This window comes from Balearica regulorum, chromosome 5, assembly GCF_011004875.1.
Source record: "Balearica regulorum gibbericeps isolate bBalReg1 chromosome 5, bBalReg1.pri, whole genome shotgun sequence".
NCBI lineage: Eukaryota > Metazoa > Chordata > Aves > Gruiformes > Gruidae > Balearica > Balearica regulorum.
In genome coordinates this window covers 8,401,356-8,420,344 of record NC_046188.1, presented here as the reverse complement: position 1 = coordinate 8,420,344, position 18,989 = coordinate 8,401,356, and the positions used below count along the sequence as shown (strand labels likewise).

The window sequence follows — 18,989 nt, the reverse complement described above, 5'->3', positions numbered from 1 at the left end:
ATGGACATGGCAGTATACATCCTGTTCAGACAAGGAAAGCCCACACATTGATGCTTTATTCTGCTCCACGGGATATCTCCACTATGACTAGCCAAATGCTTCTTACTAACCCCTCTTCTTTTATGCATTTATATACAGAATGATGAGTGACTTTGCCAGGTCTTGGATTCCCACAGGGCAGGGAAACTTTGACATTGTGTTTTCCACACAATGGGAATACCCAAGCAGTGAAAATGAAGCACAGCAAACCAGGAAATCTGGCAGCAGGACCATAAGTTTATCAAGGATGCTGACTCCCTCCCCCTGTTATTAGCTACTACCTCGTATTTCCTCATTTGTAGCCATTGATCTCTTGGGCAGTCAGGACACAGGTCTTCTTGACCAGGACACAGTTCCAGGTTACCACTCTTTTGGTTTCCAACACGAATTTATTCACTAATGCTTTCTCCCTGTATTAACACTGCTTTAACTTAAGCAGTCCACCCATTAAATCTACCTCCAGTCTAATCGCATTTTTCAGCTACATTTCCCCTTGCCCTCAGCTTACCAGGTTGAGCAAACTCAGTTTTATTAACTGCCCTCAACATTCCTCATCCCTCTAACAGGATCTGTTCCAGTTTAAGTGGACCTTTTCTGACAAAGAGATCAAGAATCAGGCTGATCCTCCAGCAGTGCCTTATATACCTGTGTTAAAGCCTCAGATCCCAGCTGCCTTTCCTTTGCTCGCCCTTCCTGAGGCCTGACCACATTGATTTGGACTGTGTTTTACTCTCCTTGATCACTCCCAACTGGTAAGCTTTTTTTTTTAAGAGTATTTTCATTGTTGTCACTATTGAAAATGTTACATAAAATCAGTCCCAAGAATAATCCCAGGACAATTGCACCCAGCCTCTCTTCAGCTCAGTATTTCAACACAACCTTTTCCTTCTTCCCCTTTACTTTTCTTTTCTTGCACTAATCCCCACTGCTTGATTATAATCAAACTGAATACAACTAATTTCTTTGTATCCTTAGTTTGTTATCGTGTTTCCCATCATATCCACCAATGCAGAGACCATGATGACCCAATTCAGTTACTAGAATAAAAGGAGGATGTTAAGTCATGAAAATATAAATGCTACAGTCACAGACACCTAATCTAACTATTGGGAAAAGACATATGGCCATACCTTCTACTAAATATACTTACAACACGGGCAGCAATGTCTGTCTTCAGTTGTATTTCATGATCTTGCAGTGTTTCTAATTTTGTTTCTATACCAGCAGCAAGAGATTTGTCGTCTTGGTTTTCCTTCTCTTTTTCCATTATACATTTAATAGCAGCAAACTTTGCTTGCATCATGTTCTGAATTGCTTCCCATCGCATCTTTTCATACTGCATCATTTTTATGTCTATCAAAAGTGGCTGCTGGACCTCTAATTGAATATATTTTATGATGTGGAACATATGTTCTACTTCATTCTGGATATCTTCCTTGTTTACACACTGGAGACCAGAGATCAGGTTGTGAAGAAACTGATTCAATTCCTCAACATCTTTCTCCAGGCTCTTTATTTCTTCCCTCTTACATTCTTTGAATGGTGCATCAAAGACCTCATTTTTGTTTATTTGATTTGCTACCTCCTGGGTTAAGTACATGATTTGTTGAACTGTCTGAAATAGAATCTGTGCAGATATAAGATTCTTAGCAGGAGAAGAGCTAGAGCTATCATTTAGGATGTTAGCTTCTTTTCTTACAGTGGATGTCACAGTCTGGATTTCATTTAGCAATGCTTGAATCTTATCACATTCTCTAACAACATTATCAAAGTGTATTATCTTCGCTTTAATTTTATTTTTAATTTTAAAAAATTTAGTTTGCAATTCATCCAGCTGCCGTGAGTCCCACTGTAGACCTACACAGTCAAAGATTTCTTTGTACTTCATTATTTGTGACAATTTGGACTGAAAAGCTAATACTTTTTGATGAAGTGCTTTGCATTTATCCTTCCCTTCCTGCTCGGCACATAGTAATTCATCTTCCTCAAGGTGTATTTCACTATACTGTAGATCATTAAGATCTTGCTGCAATGAAGTTATTCCTTCAGCAAACTCTCTGTAGACAGCTATCTTTTTTTCTACTTCATTAAGTTTACTTTGAATTTGCCTCTGTGTCTTCCTTGCTCTATTCTTCAGACTTCTTAATTGATCAATCAAAAATAGTTTTTCAGACAGGCTCAGTTCCCCAGCTGTGACCTGACTCTCTTTACAGTGGGATGAGATCAGCCCTTCTATTTCCCCTACATCTTTCAAAATCTCCTTTAAAATGTCTTGTTGATTGATTAATTCCGACCATGTGCTGGTTTGGTTCATGTCATGCCTGGCAAGCATCTCAGCATTTCGAAGCTGACAGTGAACTTTTTGTACTTCTGCAATAAGTCTTTGCCTCTCCTCCAGCTGGTGCTCTAGGTGCTGTAACCTTTGAGCTGATTTTAAAACAAGAGCCTTGTATGAATTCTGCAATGTTTGTAAAAGGAAGGTCATATCGGAGATTTCCTCTGGGTTCAAGCTAGGAACGATGTGCTGGAGCCCATAATCCAGTGATACAATCACAGGCTCTCTGTTTAGAACTTCTGTGCTCATAAGCTGGCAATTTCTGATCTGTGATTTAACATCACTAGGGAAAAGTGCTGCTTTCTGATCAAGAGAGGACAGTGAATCTTTGACCCATGAAATACTTTCTTTCAGCCTCTTCATCATTTCATGTTTCATGAGAGCAGGACCAGTGATCTGAACATCCTCTCGAGGAGCTTGTTGCACTGATAATGCTTCCAATTTGCTCTGCAAATCATGTATAGAGTTCTCCAAAGCTACCTTCTCTTGATCGCTCCAAATTCTTTTCATCTGCAGTTCAATCCTTCTTTTTAAGAGAGAAAGACTGTGTTTAATGTCCTGTAGCTTTGTGGTCCAAAGTACAGGGTATTTGGCTTTTCCTTCAGATGAGGAATATGACTCTGCCTGTAAATACTGTTCTTCTATCAGTTTCTGAATATCCTGCACTTTATTCATAAGCAGGTTAAATTCATCGATTTCTGCCACAACTTGATCATGTTTCTTTTGCACTGTTTGTTCCATGTGTTGCCACCATTGCTCCAGTTGCCTCATTTGGCTTTCGGTTAACACTTTATCCATGCATGTTAAATGCCGAGATAAACTTTCTTGTTGAGTTTTCAACTGATTTAAGCCATCTCTTTCTTTTCGTAAGGACTCTATGCATGCCTTAATTTTCTCCAGAAGAACTGTGTTGTTCATAGGACCCCTGCCAAAAATATGAGTAGCCTTTAAAAAAAAAATTCTCCTAAAACATGGACTAGACACATTTTAGAAAGAGAATTTCACTGTTTAGAAAATTATTCACTCACTTTAGTTACTTAATTATATGTATCTCTCAATGTTCTCACAAATTTCCTAACCATCACTGCAGTATCATTATTTCCTGCTTATCCATGCAGCATTAGTTATTTCTAGATACTTCTGCAGGAAAGGCATATTCTAAGGTACATTCTCTAAAATGGCAGTACATACTAATAGAGAATGTGTCATTTCCTACAGGAATGTAGCCTCCCTTGAAAGTTACAATAAATAAAATTTTAAAAATCAACAATAGTGTCATCTCTAAGTGAACTGACAACCTTTTATAGTCATTTCTGATTTACCATGAAGATAAAAGTTATAAGAAAAACTTCAAAAATTCCCATTCATTCAAGATTAATTTGGAGGAGTTTATCTGCTCATGTTTTGTTTCCAGGAGTATTTTGAAATTCCCACCTAAAATACATTTAACAGCTATACTTTTATTCAATTTTTTTCAATCTCTTTGCTGTAAATTAAAAATTTTATATATTATTTTAAAGATTTATGAATTTTTGTGATACATTATTGTGACCAATGCGCAAGTTCCATGTTTTGAAAGCAAATTCATAAAAGGTAGTAAATATTTTGTGTGCATTGGTTACCTCTGAATTGGTACCGTAGACTTACTTATTGCCAAAGAATTCTTCCTATCAAATAAGGTTAATTTTCAGAGTAATGAGATATTTCACTCAGAAAAAAATTAGAACTGATGAGTCCTTAAAGAAAAGGTAATATTTCATATCTGCCATATTTTTGCAAAAATATTTTAATATGGATTTTATATAGGTTTTTAGCACAGCAGCTGATTCCTTATTTTGCCTAAAAAATAAAAAGAGTAGATGTTGCTAAAGCATAGTAGAGAACCACCAGAAACGCTTCTGTTTAAGGCTGTTTAAACTTACAAACCTATGAGACTTCTCTTGCTACCTAATGTTCATGAGATGGATAAAACACTATATTCTTGTCTGAGCATTATTGAAGTATGGCACGAAATTCAGTCTAGGACCATATTTGTTCTGCAACCTATTATTAGAAACCCTCAGCTATACTTACATTTTTATGTTATCTTTTTCTGTTGACAAATTTTTCATTGAGGACTGAGCAGCAGAAAGATTTTTCTGGTAGTCATTAATTAAAGAGTACTGTTGTTCCTTCACTGCCTTAACAGCATCTAGTTCTTGAAGCAGCCTGTCCCAGCAGGGCACCGCAGGCTCTGTGGTTTCAAGCTCGGCTCTGTTTGATCCTGTTGCACTGGGAAATGCTTCTTGACTGTGACACAAAGATTTTGCTTTCCGCGTTTCCAGTTCAGTTTGTAAATTCTACAATCAAGCCCATCACAGAGAGAGAATTAAAAGAGGATCTTAAACACTTTCAGCTTTCAGCACAAAATACTGTTGAATACTGAGACACCTACAAACATATGCGTGTGCAGTCACATGCAAATGAACACGCATGCCTGTGCACATCATGGAAGCACACATGCTATTGTAAGTGTGTCTACCACTGCACTCTAGAAGAGCAGTACAAATACGGTATTCACATGGACATACATGCATTAAGGGACAGTGTTTGTAGATTACCTGGTAGACAAACTGACTAATCATGCAGCCAAACCTTAGATAAGACTATATGCAATAATTTTGTTTTGCCCAAGTGAACCATAATTCTGTAATTGTATCACTACATTAAGAATGAGGATTGGCTTTGCAATTTTCATACCTCCAGCTCTTTTAGTTGTTCATTTATGAGCACCATATCCAGTTCAGCCACTTCATTTTTCAGCTCATTGACCTTTTGTTTCTCTCCAAAATATTCAGTGTTTAGTTGCACTCTAGGAAATAGTTCCTTCTGGACAATCACTTCTGCACCTGTGTCCTACAACACAAAACAGGGTTCTTATTTCTGAAAGTCCTAAACCAACAAGTTTTCTGACTGCAACACTTTGCTTCACATGTTTAAGCCATGCCTAAATCCTGCTGCGGCTTCCCCTGCAGCCTCTGTGGGTCAACCAGGACCCAGAGGCTGGAACCTCCACCACTACCCTCCACCTCTGCAGTCACCCTGGCTTGCCAGCACCTTCAGATAACATCCTCCCTGCACCCATCTCTGCTACTGATAAATTCACAGGTCTGCCCTGTCTTCTCCTCCTCCTCCTTACACATTCATGGACCTTTAACCTCTCCTCACACCCACATTCCTTCTGCTCAGCACCTTGATATATCACGCCTTGATATACTGCTGCGTCCTTCACCAGGACCATCTCTTCAAATGTTCTTCACAGGGTGACTCATGCATGAAGCAGCTTTGCTGTGACACAAAGCCACAGCTGCTACTGCCACAAGTGCTATCCGAAATCAGGGGTAAGACAAGAGCATTAGGGAGCCATGTCTCAATCGGGGTGGGGAGGAAGGAAACGGGGGGCTCCACAGCCAGTCCCTCACACTGCTGTCGATTCCCACTATGACAGAAGGACAAGTCACTTGGTATGCGGCCAGGTTTTACAGCCCATCAGCTGAGCTGAGGTCATTGCCCAAGCGGATGCTCTTAGCCAGCCCCAGTTCAGATGTAAAACATAATCCTCTAAATCACATTCAGCTATTGCAGATAACATAAATGAAATGTCACAGGCTTATTGGGTCACATGGTGATACCTTAAACATCTTTCTGCATTTCCCTTCCCCCAGTACCTGTCTGTACCTGGTGTAAACAGTGATCTGTTCCATGTATAGACTTCATGTGAGTGAATGCATACAAATATACAGGTATGACTACAGTGCGAGCTTCTCCATGGTACCAACATGTTATATGAGCAACGTTAAAAATTTATTGTTTGATAAACTTACTGTAATTGCTGCTTTTGATACTATTTTACTAGGAAGAGGCCAGCTATCCCTGTAACCACAGCACTTGTAAGCTGACACTGCTTTCTGTCTGTGGGTCATGAGCTATCCAAAATATACCTGCTTCTAAGTGTGGGAAACATGTAGCACATTGCAGACATTATCAGAAAAGAATAATTCTGTTTATTGGAACTCTTTTGGTTATTTTCACTCAAAACTACAGGGGACCACTCATGAAAGAGTCAATCAGAGAACTTTTCCATTTCTCTGTGTACACATCCGTAACTATTGTATCAATTCAGACATAAGATTTCACCTTAAGAGACTTTGGAGTGCCATAGAACTGAAGTAAGCAGAAAAACTCAGCTAAGCTATCACAGAGCAAGGAAGAAATCCACTTTACCAGACTGAAATATAAACGCATCAAAACACACAGAAAAGTAAGTGTCCTGACACTAAGAAAAACCTCAGGATTGCTGTGTACATGTTTTGCTTGTTTGTATGACGTTCTCAATGCGCACCATCGCACTGCCTCCCCAGATACATCACTAGCGTCAATCTCCCCACACAATAGGTTTAATGTTTCCCATAGTTTTTCAGTCCATTGGACAGTTGGAGGTTCTCCATAATTTTTCCAGGAACTGAGGTTAGACTAACAGGTCTGTAATTTCCTCAGTCTTCTCCCTTCTCTTTCTTGTAAATTGGAGTAACACTGGCTAGCTTACAGTCAGCAGGGACCTCCCCACATTCCCAAGACCTTTGGGAGATTTTCTTGGGGCTTCCAGTTAGAACAGATGTGTAAGTCCCAGGTAAGACCTGCCAACGGACAAGCCAGCTGTGGACCTGTCTATAGATTTGATCTGGTCCTACCTTCAACATAAGAATGCAGTGAACAAGGACCAGCAGTCATGGGACACTTGTGATGTCACACCCTTAATCTTAAAGAAAAATAGACTTAGTAATGTCATTTGGTAAGGTACTTTGTTATTCACTCAGCTTGAATTCATTCTCCTTTCTCTATTTTATTTCATTTATTTTCTTATGCTGGATCACTCCTGGATTTCAGTTTTCTGATCTGCCTTCCTTATGATGGCAAACACTATCACAGCTAACTATAATAATGTGGAAAGAAGTTGTATTGATTAACAATTTAAAGAGAAACTCTAAATATCATAAAACAGAGACTGATTATGATGGCTCTGAAACCAAACATTGCTCTTTTGAACAGACCCACTGAAAAATATGATGTGGCTAGCACTTTGGATGAAGTTCAAAACTACAACGGACATAAAGCAGAACTATATACAACAGTCTTGATTTTGATGTGACAGTAATTGCCTCTTCTTTTATAACAGAACTTCAGCTGAAGCCCATGTAGAAACAAAAATTCAATGACTCTGACAAATGCAGCTTGAAATAACAGAATGTGGGTTACCTCATGTGCAGAAACAGGGGGATTAGATTCCAGACCATCTTTCTCAGCTGCTGCAGATTTCAGGACTCGACTCTTCTGGCACACCCTTTGTTGAACCTGCTCCACATCTTCTCTATACGACTGATTCTTGACATCACTAGGTTTCTTCTTTTGGTATAAAAAAAATAAAAGAAACAAGTAACCAAAAAGCCCTAATCAATCCTGCTGAGTAGTAATTACAGTGCTTGAGATGACAAAGTTACAAAGCCCATAATTAGAGGTAGATGAGGAAAACCACAATTACACAATTACTACAATTTATCGTGGGCAAAGTTATGGCAAAGGAAACTACTTAGAAGCAGCAGTGCTGTAATTTTTTTTATAAATTTTTAGAAAAATTGCAGTGTGCAAGTGTTCTTCCTCTGACCTACGCTGTTGTTTCATTATTCTAAGCATGGACCTTGAACTATGTATCCCTGGATGCAGTCTTAAATACATTTTTTTTAAAAGGTTTAGTTTTTTTCCGAGGCTCCAATCTTGTACTTGTACTGTAGACAGAGAGTCTGTGATTAGACACCCAGTTGATCACCAGGCAGGATATACCCATGGGCCTGGGGATTTGCTGTATGCACATGCTGAGGTATTTGCTGACTGTAAGTTCTGCCTGAGTTTGTTTATCATCTGGGGACAGATGAAATAAAACAGCCACCTACACAAAATAAAGAATGGCAAATCCTTACAGCATGACCGTGGTGGAGAGCACAGCATCAGGGACCTATCTGCGCTGCACAGATATCTCAGCTAGTGGCTGCAAATCAGACAGGATATTCACTGCAAGTAGCCCACCCAGAACCCAGAATGAACAAATTTACCCCAGTTCTCAGCAAGCTCATCAGTGCACACTGTGCTCCATCTTGTCACAGCTACACTGCTTTCAGCATCTCACACAGTCTGCTAAAACTGAAGTCTGAGAAGAGTCTGGCTCTGTCTTCTCTGTAACACTCCTTCAGGGAGGGGACAACAGCAACGAGACCCCTGTCAACCTTTTCATCTCCAACAAGAACTTAGCCTCTTCCCACTCATTATGGCTCCAGCTCCTAAACATTGCTCTAGTTTTTCAAAATCCCTCGTTGTACCAGGATGCACCAAACAGGAGACAGCATTTCAAATGCAGCCTCACACATGCAAAATAAATAAGTAAATAAGAAATCTAAATAAATGATACTCAAGCAAAATAACAGTATCCAAGCAAAACGGGAAGATTTCACAATACGTCCAGGTGACTTGGAATGCAATATTCTCAGCAAAACACTTTGTGGCAGCCCATAGTAATAAAAAAAAAAAAAAAAATTCCCTCCATACTACTTTTAAACATATAGCAAAGGACTCAGAGAGTCAACGCATACTAAGTATATAGCACATCAGACAAAAATAGCTCAGTGTAACTTGAGGGTTTCATTATTTATTTATGAGTAGTATCATCCCCAGTGCAACTAAACTGTATACATATACCCTCAAATTCAATCACACTTGTGTAATCTCATGTCCAGTTACCTCTGCTGGATGGGCTTCCTTTCTTGTTTCATCACCTTCAATACCAACACCATCCTGATGCCTTTCCAGTTCTGCTTCACCACCCTGAACCACGTTGTCCAGAACATCCTCTTGGACTCTGTCATGTTTGTCCATACCTGGGCTCTCTTTATCAGCCTTCCTCTGATTTGAAAAACACAAAATGTTTACCATTTTGTAAACCATTACAAAAACCAGGAGAAGTCACAGTCCAAAACCTAAGTTTACTAAGGAACATCACACTCCACAAGATGTCTACTCTATCTACAGTTTAGCTTAATGAATGAAGGAAAAGACTGAGGTAACCCAATTCCAGAGACTCTTGGAAACCCTTGCTCAGATCAGTTTGCTGTATTGGGACCTTAATCACTATGACACAGTTTCAGGACAAACCAAGCAGGAGTAAGTGCTCACATGATTTTTAATACTGTCATAGAAGTTTCTACTTAGATGCATTTGGCAACTCTAACTATTGATCTTGCTCCTTCTCCAGAAATTCTAGTATGGATGGCTTCCACTCTGATATTTTGATGGTCATCTCTCCCAGCTACTGTTACACTCAATGGTCAGGTCAATGGGAGATTTCTCCAAACCACTGCCTCAGCTTTGCACACGTGAACTCTTTTACAGTGTGAATGTCCTGAGATACCCTAAAGATCAGTGGTCCCACATTAGTGACCTCTCATTATCTACCTTGTGCACGTGGTAGAAATCACAGGTATGTTGCAGGTTTTGCATCATGGAGAAAGTCCATGCCGTAGGGGCTTGTAGAGACCATCACATTGATCTCTTGCATACTTCACATGTGCAAGGCTGAGGGGATGATTTGGAGAACATAATTTATCATTCCTTTCATCAGATAAGGAAAATATGTCTGTAAGACTACAAATTTTAAGGAATTATGTATGCATTTCTAGTGAACAGATAGACACACACACACATACATACACTGACATGTATTAGAATATATTTGTCAGGTACCTGAAGAGACTGCCCCAATCTGTCCTTGCTTTGATGGATACCCTGTAATGGGCTGTCTGACAATACACTGCTTTCCTCCAAAAGGTGATCATTTTGCTTCTCTTTCTCTGACATATTTACATTTACATCTTGACCCTAAGAGAAACAATATAAAAGAAAATCTGCTTGTGTGACTGTAAAAATTGGTTTTTAACATTAAGTCTGTGAATGGCAAAAATTATTATCTATGCAAACAAATAGGACAAATATCGTGCTGCAGCTCTAAACAAGTCTTACTGGTTTAAGAGAAGCTCTCAAAGTTCTTTGGCAGAGGCGTATCTGCAATTTTCTCATCTATACACCTTCTCCCTTTGTGTCCTGACCAAGATACCTGCTCTAATTACGTGCAGGAGAAAGCTAAATGCAGGTGGTGTTTAAATGGAAAACTGCAGTTTTGCATAGACATTATTGGCTTGTTACAGACTTGTTATAACAAGTTAAGGGAGTTCTCCACATCTTTTATTTATACATATATATTTACAGAAGGCTTAATTTCAATGAAATTAAGGATGCAATATAGGATGCAATATACAAAAGGCATTTGCGAGACAGATGCCTCTTTAACCAGTCTTCCACTGTCATTATTGTCAACAAATATACTCACATCACGCATTTCCAAAGGCTCCTTTAACTCCACTGCTGTGGGGCTCTCTTCTGCAGCCACAGGAGTATCAGAAGTGATCCGTATCTCTCTCTTCAGCATTGTATCTGCCTTATCTTCCATTTGTGTTTCATTACCAAACTCATCTTTTAACTCAAGGGCTTCACTGAAACTGTTTTCCTCCTTTTGCTTGACATTTTCAAGTCTTTCTTCCAGACTCCTGTGTTCACTCTGAAGTGTTTCAATCTCATCCTTAATCAACTTCAGTCCTGGTGAAGAGGTGTTTTGTTTAACAGTTTCTGCTAAAACCAAAATCTCCTTTAACGTGTCTTCACATCGACTAAGAGGTGCTTGTTGTTCCTTTAAACATGAAGAAAACATTTTATTGAAAAGTATCTTCACTCAATATACTTAATGCTAAGATCTAAAGTCAATCGCCAAAATCATAAATATTTGTTGTGAACAACAAACTGTGCCGAAAAGTACATGCAGACCTATTTGCTGCAGAAAGTGAAATATTAAACCACTAATTTTAGTCAGCCATTTTTATGAACAGAGAACACCTGAAGCTATAAGCATTACGATAATGATAAAATAATCAGTATGCTGTAAGGAGCATGGTGGTCTTGCTGAGTTCTGAACAGATAATCCCCTCCCTCTCCTATTCCTTTTTACTTGTTAAAGGTATCATAAATTCTGGAGGAAGGGAAATTGCAGTGATCCATATCTGAGCTCTGGTTTCAGCTTTCAGTAGCTCCCTACGCTCACAGCTACAAGACTGTTATCCATTCTGCCAAAGAATATCTACTTATGCATGAAGGACATTTCTTAAAACTGAACTTGGCTCACTGACATTTTCCTAAGCTTTCCACTCTGGATAAAGACACCTACTAACACCAGATTTAATGATCTCTTTCCTCATTATGCCCAGAGAGGAAAAAAAAAAAACCCAGCCAACCAAATTGAAGAAGCCTGTGTGCTTGAGCTAGGACAATTCTACCTTCAGTTCAGCTGATAGTAAAGGTCCACTCAGTTCATTAAGAGTCATTTTAGGCCTACAATTATCTTGGCAAAATGAACGCCGCATATACTGTATATTTTAGAAAGGTTTCTTAGTTTTTCAGTTTGACGCCACTAGCAGTTCTCTTTTATAAACATGATGGTCTCTACAAGCCTCTAGGGCATGGACTTTCTCCATGATGCAAAACCTGCAACATACCTGTGATTTCAACTGGGTTTGCTCAGCTGATGGCTGTTCCGTTGCTGGACCTTCACAATCAGCAAGCTTCTCAGAGATAGTTTTCAGCTCAGTGCTCAGGCCTGCTACCATATCCTGAAACTGCTGGTGCTCTTGAACATGACTTTCCAAGGTCTGCACTATGGCCTAGAAACCAAGGAATTTCCAGGATTAGTTCACCATTAGCTCAAACAACTATAACTCATCCACACACTGTCACAGCTTTTCCAGGACCTCAGCCGGGCAAAAAACTCGCTTGTTTCCCATAAAATATCCAGCTATCCACAGGTGCACAGAAAATACCTTGCCCTCTTCCCAGTACATCCTGGACTCCACCATGAACAAAATCTTCCTTAGTAGCAGGAAGCAGAAGAGTTTGCATTTCATAAGAATATACTTCTAAAACGGACATTTTCTATTCAAAATGCATGAAAGATTAGGTGCAGAATGCCACATTGGATGCAAATGCAATTTGCACTAAACTAGGTAGATCCAATAACAAACAAGATGCAGGAAAAGCTGTTCCTCCTTCCAAAAGGAAAAAAAAAACCCTACCATAGCTTGAAGGTTATAGGAACAAATCCTTCATATTATAGCTATCTGAATTTGTTTATACAGGTATAAAATGTTACTCTTCACAATTACCTTGGTCTCATTTGTTTAAAGATTCATCCCTCTGCAAAGCACAAGGCTGTGAAAAATATGAGCTTCTGGTGCTCTTTTTCCCACAGTAAGAGAGAGAGGAATTCCCTGCCCTTCTACAGAGGAACTTTCACCACTCCCAGTTTTACCCGTAAACTTGCCAGCTGAATGACACTACAGGCAAACAGGGAGAACTACAATCAACAGGCATACCAATCATCTCGTAAGGAAAGAGAGTGAGGTTCCAACCTGTAGCTGGCTGAGTAGATTTTCATGTTGGTGCTTTAATTCCAACCATTCCACCTCTGTGAAGCAGGGATCCCCAGTGTGACCCTGTAGATGATCTTCCTGGCTTTTCAATTCATTAAATCGAGAAGTTAAGTCTTCTGCTTTCTGCAGGAGGTCAGCATAGTTTGTCAGTTGAGCTTGCTTCTCCTGCAAACCAGGCTGAAGGGCAAACCCTATCTCCTGTTGCTGTTTCTCCAGTTCAGTTAGAGCCAATCTCAGATCTTCTTTGCTTTGCTCATATTGCTTCCTGTTGAACTGAAGTTGTTCTTGAGGGCTAAGAACAAATACTGTGTTTAATAGTATTAAAACCCCACAATTATTCATTACCTAGAAAATGTCAAATTGTGAACAAGTCAACCATTAGAATGAATTCGAGCAGACTGAATATTTTTCTTCAGGTTCTAAATTACTGATCAGCTTTACACTGGAATTTTCAAGGTGACGAAAATGAAAAATACTGACATTATTGCTGCTGAACTGGACTTGACAAGTGACTAGCCCTCTTAAACGTTAACTTATAATTACAAACACATAGTTCCTAGCATCTGAGATGTGATGCTCAAGCTCTGCATTCTTCTGCTTTTCATTACAGCAGAAGTTCTGTTTAAAAGCTACAATATGGCTATAAATCTATTTTCTTAGACAACTTCTTATGACAGTCTCCTGAAAGGCAACGTTCTGTAGAAAACAGACATTGCATTGGTTGAGATGGGGGTGGGGGAGTGTTTTGGAGATACAGACAACAAAACCAGCATATGCAATGTGGGTCATGTTAGCACAATCCCTATGATCAGTGAGATAAAAGTAACATTTGTATGTTCACATTTAGTGATGAAGCTCAGATATTTTCCAGACAGAACTTAAATGCCAACATTTGAAAATATGATCCCACACAAACAAATCCAAATAAATAAAGTTTGGTTTATAGCAGGATAAATGAGGACAAAAGCAAAGCTTAAGTGTTTGGTTTTTGCCCCTCAAGATTCATATTTTTTGGCAATGACAAATAAAGCATAGCCTCACATACGTTAAGTACTCTTGCTTCAAGTTCCCTACTCCAGCTTCACACTGCTGCCGTTACCATGTTGCATCTGTTATTCACAGGCCTGATCCTACAAGGTCCTGAGCATCTCTTCAGACGTGCTGACCAACTCATCTGTCTTCAACATACTGTGAAGAGTGTGCTCTGCTTTCTGCTGTGTTGGATACAATACAGCCAATGCTCTATCATTCTGAACGCCACTTGTATCACTTGTACTGGGTGCTCAGTAATAAGAGAAGGCAACTGAATATTCTCAAAAATACTTATTTTTAATAATTAAATTCCTGGTCATTTTTTAAAAAGTATACAGTAGGCCTACACTAGCTTCCATTGATCTCAACAGCAAAGTTCCCGTTGATTTTACTGAAAGTCAGTTCACGGACTTTATACAGCAGACAAATATCTTGAAAGTGTCTGCATGTGCAAAATCAGAACTTCAGTTTATTTTTACACAACACACCTGGAATCATCTGACATGTTTGAAAGGATTGATTTGGCTCTCAGACACAGTTGCCACAGTGCCAGCGACACTAAAGTGCCTTTGCTGACTTAAAGAAAGCCTCCCATAAAGCCAGAATAAACCAGACTTTAAAAACTCTACTTTAAAAATCCCAGCCTCCTGGATTTCCCCCAAACTCTTTTCTAAGTAGTACGAATCTGTGCAAAGGCAGATCCCACCTCTGCTGGGGGATCATGCCTGGGGCACAGAGCCCAGATCACATTGCAAGGAAGGGCCACCACAGTGGTTAAATCAGTGCACCCTCACTGCATAGTCTAATGAAACAAGGAGCAATGGGTACACATATTTTTATTTATTTTTTATAAGCGCAGATGAGCTACTTCAGAATCAAATGGGAATCTGAAGCAAGCTGGGCAGACCCCATCAGCTGTCCTGCCATCCGTCTTACACCTCCTGGCTACACCACACTTGACCGTTCAATCCAAACTGTGACCTGCCCCTTCACAAAACTGCAGAAATACAAGTATTTTTGTAGGTATCTTGTTCTGACCCCAGAGAACACAAATTCAGTGGAAGTGATGCAGAAAGAAGAGAAGAAAGTTGATATAGCAGTAAGTGATCTGTACTGCCTCTTAGCAAAGTCCACATTACCTTCTATATTCAGTGGCTAACCGACAGGTGCTTTCCCACTGGTTCTGGAGCTCAGAAATAGTCTGCTGAACCACTGGCTTCTTATTTTTCTCATTTCTCAATAACGTTTCTCCTAGAGCTACCATGTTCTGTATTTTGGCCTCTCCTGCATCTTTGAGAGCTCTGATTTCCTGTATTAAGAAGCAGAAGCAGTACATATACAACTATTTTTGGTTACAGAATAAAAGGTACTACCAATTATTTTTTTCATATTTTGTACAGTTTTCAAGACAAAAGAATTCTCCTTGCAATATATCACATAACTGAGACTTAAACAGATAGTCTAGTTTTAGAAAGTCTGGGATAATGAGGCTGAGATTTATTAATTATTCTCTACACAACAAAACCAATATCGTGCTGACAAAATAAAAAAAAATGCCCCAAATCTTAGGGAGAGATACTTGTCACAGTACTACTCCTTCCGCAGAATGAAACATGTAAATCCCAGCATACCCATTTCTGGCCACTCTGTTAGAAGGCCTCCTAAGTAGTCAGAGAGGAGACACCAAAGAGGACACTGAGGTCTGAGAGACCCAACGCAGGCAGTGGAGCAGCCCAGGGTTACTGACCTCCCTGGCCACCTCTGGAGTGGGCTACGATGAGAAGGTGGCACAGCCCCCAGGACCTTAGGAGTTTGGTGCTGCTCCACCCAGACGTGCAGCAGAGAATCTCACCTTACCTGAGTAATAAACTATGCAAAAACAAACAAAAAAGAAACCCAACACTCCTCTCTCCCAAATAAGCCACAAAACCAGAGGCAATCAGCAGTGACAGTATCTTTTAGGAGGTAGTGACTCATCAAGCATTCCCCTGATATTAGCATGAGCTGTGAAGTGGAAAAGAAATACATTTAACACAATACCTTTATCTGATTAATCCTTTCATCTGGTGACAACTCATTTTCCTGTGAACTCAGGTTATTAACAGCCTCCTCAAGCTTTTTGATCCAGCAAGAAACATCCTGGGCGACTTCTTCAAAATTTTGTCCTTCCACTGGAAGTCTCTCAGTACTCCCTGCCATTTCACTTACATGTGTTATCAGTGCCTGGTACCTATTAATAAGATCACTGGCTTCTGAAATGGTTTTATCTTCTGTGAGCCCAGCCTCCCTCAAGGAATTTGCTAGCTGAACCATGGAGTCAAATGATTTTCTGAAAAATACAAAAAATTAATAAACATCTATTTGTTGTAACAACATGGAGTAATCTTCTTTAGAAGACAGTTCTTAGAGACCAAAGAAAACGATACCTCTGCATTAATACTGTTTTATAGAAGTTTTCAAGTTTTGTCTCATCTTTTTTGATTTCTTCTAGTTTTTCTTCCTGAGCAGTGAGCCATTCCTTCAAGACAGTGCGGCTTTCTTCAAGACTAAAGGGAGTATAAATACAGACCACAGGTCAAAATGAGAGGCATTACATGACTAAAACCTGCTGACCGCAGTGTTGTGCTGAAAAAGTAACATCCATATATGCACCTTATCAACCAAAGTTTTAAGCACAAGCTTAATTTTAAGTATCTTGGTACATGTCACTGAAAACTACCCATAAGCACATACTCCCATATAACACTGAGTCTGCTAGATAGCAAAAAACCACATGAAGTACACAACAAAAGATTCACTACCATTTATTAAAATACCATCTTTAATAAAAAGCAGTGTTGTTTGATTCACTACCATTTATTAAAATATCATCTTTAATAAAAAGCAGTGTTGTTTGCCATTCACTCTGGCTGTTAATATGAGTCATTTTACATCACTTGTGATTAAAATGTTAGAAACTACACTAGCTCCCTACCTACTGAGCTGCTGGAGAGAAGCACCAAGTTCTTTTTCCCGTTTCTGACATTTGGAGATCAATCTTTGTAGTTCTGCTTCTTGATCTCTCACACGGCTGTTCAGGTGGTTAACGCTTGCTTTAGGCAAATAATGCTTCACTTTATTCAATAAAGTTTTAACCTCTTGGATGTCTTGGTCTTTGCCTTCAGATGTTAGAAAATGCTGAATAAAAGCACAAACACAAGATGCATTTGTCAAATTTGCTGTTGTATAACAGATAATTATGTTATAAGAGTTTTTCAACTCCTGTTATCTCCACAAACATTTTCTGTAGCAATTCCAGTTCCTAAAAAGGAATATATGTAATTCACATTTTGTTGACTATTCTACTTGCAAATGGAAAACTTGCTGTTCATAGAATAAACAGAAAGTGAAGTGGAGAACTAGGATTTTTTTTCTCTACAGCACAAATACACATGGAAGAAACGCAGTATTCAAATCTAGCGCTCTTGATTCTGACAATGAAAATATGGATACAACAAAATGAACATAAATTTCACATTTGAGTCCAATGGGGTAAGAATTTCATTTTACCCTCTACATATTTGACTTTCTCTGGCTTTGCACACTGAAGTAGTTGGTCAAGGTCCATTGACTTTCACTAACTACTCTCCTGTCTCTCACTTGCCCAACTATGTATGAACTTGGACAGTGATACTCTACTTTAACACGGTTTTATTTTCATTCCACTTATTCTCCCAAAGCTTTGAGTTACACAAAATGTTCATTCAGCTTCAAGTTACAAAACCACTGTAGGTGAATTCACTCCCAAGAATAGACTCCTGTGTAAAAAAAGTAAAACTTCAAGTACAAGCAGCTTCAGAAATTAGAACATTTTAATACTTTACCTTTAGCTTCTGCAGTCTTTCTTCCAGTACCCATTTTGTTTCTGAGGGGTCAAAGCAGTCCTTCAAAGACAGCTGAGTGCTGCTGAACCAGTCATTAAAATTCTTGCACTGACCTGAAAAAAAAGATACATTCCAATTTTCTTGATTAATTATATTCTGTAAAAGAAAATCCTACTTAACATGAAGATTTTGGACAATTTGTAATTACATTTATCAGTGCTACTGTCAAAGGTTGCTTTTTGCTACAGACCATGTGACAGAAAATGTTGCATTTCATACTTTTTTTAACCCGACATTAATTTACAATGAACATAGCTGTTCACTTGGGAGGGGCAGTCTGCTATACATAGCACTTTGGTAAACAAGATCTGGATGAGCCTACTGGCAACTTTTCTCATTTCCACACAAATAAATATTACTCCAAAACTATTTGAAGATGAGACTACCTTTGGGTCTAATTCTACACCTGCATAATTCTATGTCTGCATAAACCAAAAAGTAACTGATAATGCTATTCATTCTCATATCTAAGATGAAATAAAAAATGGAAAAAATGAAAAAAGTTTGATTTCTGCATTTTTAAATGAAATGTTCTACATTTGTTCCTTAATTATGCTTTATACTTCTTTTATCTTTTTTTTTTAAATGTAAAAATAAGAAACAAAATACTTTGATTCAGACAGAGTGTTTTGTTGGAATCAAAACCTATTTTTATCCAAATCCTTATCTTGTTCAGAACTCTGAAGCAGTTTGAGATATCAAAGCAGTTCCAGACACTGAACCAAAAATGAATTAATTGCATAAGCTTAAAGTGATTATGATGATCAATACAAATCTATAAAGCTATATAAATGTGAAATGTGTTTGCTTACGGTTCAAAACACCGATAAAGTGATCTTGAAACACATGTTTCTTCTTATTAAATAAATCAGTGACACATTTAAGCTGCTTATTTAATTCATCCACATCAGGACAATCCGTCTCTTCTTGGAGTAATGTCACATGGTGTTTTTGTTGTAGAATTTTCTGGTGTATCTCCTAAAGTTAAAAAAAAGGACAACTGTTGAAAAGAATAATTTGAAGTGCAAGCAGAAGTTCACTCTA

The 18,989-nt window shown here is 38.7% G+C and overlaps 1 protein-coding gene across 1 annotated transcript in view; it reads right to left on the bottom strand.

Annotated features, from left to right (window-relative positions):
* The window catches only part of SYNE2 (spectrin repeat containing nuclear envelope protein 2), a 203,313-nt gene that overhangs the window by 113,821 nt on the left and 70,503 nt on the right, over positions 1 to 18,989 (bottom strand). Inside the window, exons 36-50 of the mRNA XM_075753365.1 lie at positions 18,758 to 18,923; positions 17,886 to 17,998; positions 16,997 to 17,199; positions 16,449 to 16,568; positions 16,063 to 16,351; positions 15,162 to 15,331; positions 12,970 to 13,282; positions 12,061 to 12,225; positions 10,845 to 11,201; positions 10,202 to 10,336; positions 9,203 to 9,364; positions 7,670 to 7,816; positions 5,114 to 5,269; positions 4,448 to 4,713; positions 1,190 to 3,299 (exon numbers count right to left, since the gene is read on the bottom strand). Of these exons, the coding sequence (XP_075609480.1) occupies positions 1,190 to 3,299; positions 4,448 to 4,713; positions 5,114 to 5,269; positions 7,670 to 7,816; positions 9,203 to 9,364; positions 10,202 to 10,336; positions 10,845 to 11,201; positions 12,061 to 12,225; positions 12,970 to 13,282; positions 15,162 to 15,331; positions 16,063 to 16,351; positions 16,449 to 16,568; positions 16,997 to 17,199; positions 17,886 to 17,998; positions 18,758 to 18,923 (4,872 nt within the window). The remainder of the gene's footprint in view (positions 1 to 1,189; positions 3,300 to 4,447; positions 4,714 to 5,113; positions 5,270 to 7,669; positions 7,817 to 9,202; positions 9,365 to 10,201; positions 10,337 to 10,844; positions 11,202 to 12,060; positions 12,226 to 12,969; positions 13,283 to 15,161; positions 15,332 to 16,062; positions 16,352 to 16,448; positions 16,569 to 16,996; positions 17,200 to 17,885; positions 17,999 to 18,757; positions 18,924 to 18,989) is intronic.